The sequence below is a fragment of the Hipposideros armiger genome, unplaced genomic scaffold (genome assembly GCF_001890085.2).
Source record: "Hipposideros armiger isolate ML-2016 unplaced genomic scaffold, ASM189008v1 scaffold_538, whole genome shotgun sequence".
Taxonomy (NCBI): Eukaryota; Metazoa; Chordata; class Mammalia; order Chiroptera; family Hipposideridae; genus Hipposideros; species Hipposideros armiger.
In genome coordinates this window covers 545,005-550,292 of record NW_017731888.1, presented here as the reverse complement: position 1 = coordinate 550,292, position 5,288 = coordinate 545,005, and the positions used below count along the sequence as shown (strand labels likewise).

The 5,288-nt window shown below is 67.2% G+C and overlaps 1 protein-coding gene across 1 annotated transcript in view; it reads left to right on the top strand.

The window, feature by feature from the left end:
* Nucleotides 1-4,071: 4,071 nt before the first annotated feature.
* The window catches only part of LOC109396713 (uncharacterized), a 5,803-nt gene continuing 4,586 nt past the window's right edge, over nucleotides 4,072-5,288 (top strand). The window contains exon 1 of the mRNA XM_019668770.1: nucleotides 4,072-5,087. Within this exon, the coding sequence (XP_019524315.1) occupies nucleotides 4,582-5,087 (506 nt within the window). The 5' untranslated portion in view covers nucleotides 4,072-4,581. The remainder of the gene's footprint in view (nucleotides 5,088-5,288) is intronic.

Sequence of the window (5,288 nt, the reverse complement as noted above, 5' to 3'; positions counted from 1 at the left end):
CTTTACTGTTACTGTTTGTTATTTTAGTGTTGGGCATAGTAACTTCTGTTGCTTTTGTTTACTTAATTTAATTTCCTTCCAAAGCACCCTATCAGTGACCGTTACAGTGAAGTCATTCTGTTGACTCAACCAGAACACCGGGACCTGCACTGCCGTCCTGGGCGCCTGCTGCCACAACAGCCGCTTTCAGCTCCTTTCACGGCTTCTCCGACCGGAACCCCTCCTGTTCCTGAACGGCATTTCCGGGAGCTGCGCTTTTATTTTGAGCGTTGTTTTGCAGCCCCCTCTGTCCTCCAGGCCCCAGCACCCCTGCCTCGCAGGTTCCTGTGCACGACCAGCAGGCATGTCCCGCGTGGTGGCCCTGGAAGCCAGTGGCCCTCGAAGCTCTCCTGTGTCCCCACAGTTCACAGTGATGCTCAGTCCTGCCCCGTTTCCCTCTGGAACTCGTGACTTTCCTATGACCCCGTCACTCATCCGACCCCAGGGCCCCCAGGAGGGTATAGAACTCGCCTCCACAGGTCAGACACCCTAGTCCAGTCTCCGTCCTTCACGTTCTGAGGCTGGTCCTCCAAGTTCCCCAGGGCTGGGGTGGGTGTGGCCTGCTCTCCAGGGTGGGCAGAGCTCCGGGGTGGGCCTGAGTGTTGGATATACTGTCACCTGCCTCGGCCGCGCCCACCCCCTCGCAGAGAGATCTGGGGCCTCTGGTTCCAAGCCTGTGGGGTTTCCCGTGGGCCTGACTTCCCCAGGATCTTCCCAGGGTTCCTCCCGGCTTTCCTCTGGTCAGCTTTCCCACGCGTCTGGCCGTCACATGCACACTTCACACCTGCAGCAAGACGAGATGACAGTGACAGGGCTGCTGCCTCCCTAGAAACCCCATGTAGCCCGTCTACCCAGAAGGTGGTCCCGCGACTACAGCAGAGCACATGGCTGCCCCCAGTGAGCCAGCCTGGAAGGGGGAGCAGGGGAGGGCGCGTGCTGCGATAACAGGGCTGCTGTAACGGCCACCAGCCCGCTGGCACGCACGGGCATCCTGGAAGATGACCTCGGGGCGGCCCCCGCACACTCGGCTCTGCCACCTCAGAGGTCCACCTCCACTGGGCCAGGCCAGGATGTGTCCTGTGACTCGCTTTCACAGAGCAATCGCAGGAGCACCTGGGGCCACTCTGACGATTGCTTTTTAAATTTTCAGTGTAATGTTTGGTACTCCCATCCAGACTGCAGCCCACCTGCCGTGAACACGGGTCTCCCTCTGTGGGTCCCCAGTGACCAGGTGTCAGATGGGAGCAGCTGTCAGAGGAAAGGAAGTGGTGGTAGCCCTAGGTCTGAGGAATTTGAGTCACATGGGAACCCCAGGGCGGGGCTTTGGTAGGAAACAGGGTGCAGGTTGGAAGTGGCCAGATTGAACCACTGTGAACCTGCTCTCTGCCCGCCCCCCCACCCTAGGGTTTGTGGGTTCTTGAGAGTGAGCTGGAGGCCGCCCCATATGTATTTCAGGTTTGCTGGTGGGCAAGACAATTGTCCCATCTGGGACGGGGGAGGGGGAGGAGGAGGGACAGTCAGGGGACAGGACTCCTGCAGAGACTCAGGAGGGGCCCACGGGGGAGTCCCCCAGGGAGGGAGGCATTAGCGGTGACCCGCGTGGAGCCAGGGAACACGTGATGGGCATCAAAGGTGCCAGCGGGAGCTGGGGTGGGGAGGAGGTGGCCACAGCACTGCGTGGCCCTGTCCTGCGGGCATCGGCCCCCCTCCAGAGAGGCTGAGCCAGGTCCCCTCACAAGTGGAAATGTGTCCTCAGTGGAGGGGCCTGGGCGGACCGGGAGGACTCGCGAGCCAGGTGCCCAGACCCTCGGGTCACGCCCGGTGTGGAGCCCCAGCTGCTCAGCCGGGTTCAGAGCACAGCTCCAGGATGACTTGGTGAGTGAGGGGCCCAGGGCCACGACTGTCCTGCAGCTCACCCTTCGGGAGCCATCTTCTTTGGGCGAGTTTACGAAAAACAGGGGCCTGGAGCCAGCAAGCTGATCCCAAGTGAAGACGCAAGTGGGCAAAGCTTGTTGATCATATGATGGAAAAAGAGTTGCAAAAACAGCTTTTAAATCGTCTGAGAAAAATCGTATCCGTGGGGACGTGTGCTGGCCTCGTCTATGTCTCAGAGTCCCGAGCAGGAAGCGGGGCGGCGAGGCGTGACGGGGCTGCCAGGTCGCGGAGCCTCTCACAGCCACAGGCGTCCCCTTCCACGGACGGAAGGACGCCGTCCCTTGTCGCTGCGTCGTCGGTGCACACGCCGCTGAGAAAACGCCGCGGGTTAACCCGTGACGCGCTGGGCGCCCCTGACTCGACGGTCTCACAGGTGCGCGGGCCTGCGCCGGGGGCGGTGCTGGCGGCCACGCGGCCGGAGCGAGCCCGCGTGGGGTGTGCAGGCGGTCGGGTGCTGTGGCCGCGGCTGGGAGGACGGGTCTTCTCGGCGAGTGGCGCCGGGGACCCGGCGGTCACACCTTAGACGCGCGCGCACGCACCAGTGCCGGCTGCACCAACGGGGAAACGAAAACAAAAGTAACTGTCAAGTAACAGAAAATGAAGAGTCGTGTTGTCAGCGTAGGGAAAGCTTTTCCAAGCACATCGTACATTGAGGAGCCGCACAGAGAAGACCGGTGCATCGATCCAACTGCGACGGGGCGCACGCGCGGAGTGGCCAGTGGGTCCCCGTGGGGGTCCCGTACCCCCAACCCCAGCCAGAGAGAGAGCCGGGCAGCCCGGGCTGCGGGCCGCTTCCCTGAGGGCTGGGGGGGGGGCTGCACAGCAGGCGGGGTGCTCGGGGGACCCCGGGTCCAGGCCCCGAGCCGAGGTGCCGCGGAGACTCGAGCGTCGCGCACCCGGTGTCTGAAGCGCTGAGCGCGGACGCGCAGGGTCGAGGGGCAGCGAGGAGCTCCGACTGTCGAGGGAAAGGGCCTAACGGTGACGGAAAGGACCGAGGATCGCTGAACGGTCGGGATTGATGACGAAGAGAGCCGAGTGGCGGCGGAAATGGCCGAGTGTCGACGATAGGGCCGAGGATTGGCGGAAGGGGCCGATGTTGCGCGGGAGGGCCGAGGATTGACAGGGAGGGACGAGGGACGGCGGAAATGGCCGAGGGACGGCGGAAATGGCCGAGGGCCTGCCGGGAGCGCCCGGTGCCGCGGTGAGCCGGCAGGGAGCCGAGGCGGAGCCACCGGAGGGCCGGGGACGGCTGGGGTCTGGTCCTCGGTAGCGCAGGGACCCGCCCCGTGGGCACGTCCGAGTCCCCGGGGCGTCTTCAGGGGCCCCCAGGACGCACCGCCCGGGGCCGTGGGAGGGCGCCTCCGTGCCGGGACCCCGGGCCGCCGGAGTCCGCGCCACCGCGGGCGCGACAGCTTGCTCCTCCCGGTCTCGCCGGGCGGCCGCGGGAGCCGCCGCAGGAACGGCCGGTGTGCAGACGCCTGTGTGTCCCGAGGGCCGGCCGCGCCCGGTCCGAGCTCGTGCGCCGGGGTCCGGGGACGGGTCGCCGAGCCGCGGGGACGCCCTCGGGGGCAGCAGGGCCGGGGCGCCGGAGGGGCGCGTGCTCAGGTCCTCGCTGCCCCCCGCATCGTTCACGGGGTGCGCCTGCCGCGCGCGCGGCGTGACCCCGACTCCGCGCCGGCTCGAGCTCGGGGGTGAGCTCAGCCCCTGGGCCCGGCTGACTCCCCGTCTTCTACCCGAGCCCGGTGCCCCAGGCAGGGGTGGGGAGGGGACGCCCCAGTGTCGCCCTAAACACGCCCCGTCGCCGTCTCCACCTCAACCCGGAGGCGAACCTAACCGCTCGGCCCCCCTGCCGGGACCCACGGCAGCCTCCTCCGCCCGTGGGCAGGCGGGGTGCGCGCCGCGCAGGGGCGCCCAGGTGGGCTCCAGGGTGACAGCGGGGTGCTGGGGAGCCCCTGGAGCTGCACTGCCGAGGAACAAAGCTCTTCCCGCCTGAGGGCTCATCTCCTGGGAGCCTCCTCCACTCTCACGAGAGCACCTCACCTCTGACACGGTCACCACATGTGGGGGGGTGGGGTCCCCCAACAATAAGCAAGCCTCCCACAGCTGGACACCCTACGGGTTAGCTCAGTTCTGAAGCTACCGGCCCAAAAGACGGCCGTCCCCGACCCCCGCTTCCGACGCCTGCCTGGAGCCCACGTCGTCGCCCGCAGCCTGACCCCCCGCCACAGGGGGGTCCCCACGACGCGCCCAGGCTCGGCTCGTGTGCTTCCCGGCTCCGCGCTCAGGGCAACCCCCGTGTTCAGCGGCTCATCTAGACTATTGAGGACACCCCGAAGGACAGCGGGGGACAGCCGGGTGGAGAGACACGGGGGTCCGCGAGGGTCCCGAGAGAAGGAGCTGTGTCCCCGTGTAGTTGGGGTGTGCCGCCCTCCCCGTGGGGACGCCGGAACCCCGCGGGTTGTGGACTCTTGGGGCGGCTTCCTCGCGTTGCTGCGGCCCAGGAGGCGCTGCCTGCCCTCCTGGAGGACGAGCTTCCAAGCGCGGCTTGTCCTGGGGACCGGCCCCGGCCAGGAGCCGCCTCATTGGGACAAGACGGTGCCGTCGCCCATGACGCCGCGCGGGGGTGGGGGCTCCACGCCAGGAACCGGGCCAGGCGGACAGGCTCCATGTCGCGTCACGGGTGACAAACCCCGGCGGAAAGTGTGGGGGGAGGTTGGGAGTCGCAAAAGGGAGCCTCTTTGGCCCGTCCGCAGACACCCTCAAGGCGACAGTCCCCGAAGGGGGTCCTGGGGTCGGAGGGCAGCACCCCTGCAGTCACTGAGGGCTGGGCCTCTGCGCGGGGCTCTGGGCTCTGCAGGACCGGCCTGCTCGGGTTGTGGAAACACAGATGCACTGGAGCGCAGCGTGCGGCAGAGCCGCCGTGACGGCCCGAGCGGTGGCAGGCGTGGGGACCGGGACACTGCAGGCGTGGGGACCTGGGACGCTGCAGGCGTGGGGACCTGGGACGCTGCAGGCGTGGGGACCGGGACGCTGCAGGCCCAGACAAGAGCCAAGGACTGCATGTTGTGGGTGTGGACGGGGCCGAGGGGCCGCCTCGGCCTGAGTACTTCTAGGTAAGGTGGGAGCTGGCGACGTGCTGAGGAGAGGGCAGTGGCGTGGTCAAGGTCAAGGTCAAGGTACTGAGGCGCGACAGTGAACCAGAGCAAACGCGCTCCCCACGGGCGGGAGGGCGGCCCGGAAGGAGGAGGGAGTTAGAAGCTCGGAATCAGGCTGTGCAGCCCCCGGGTCTCAGCCCCCCCTCTCCGCCCCCCCCC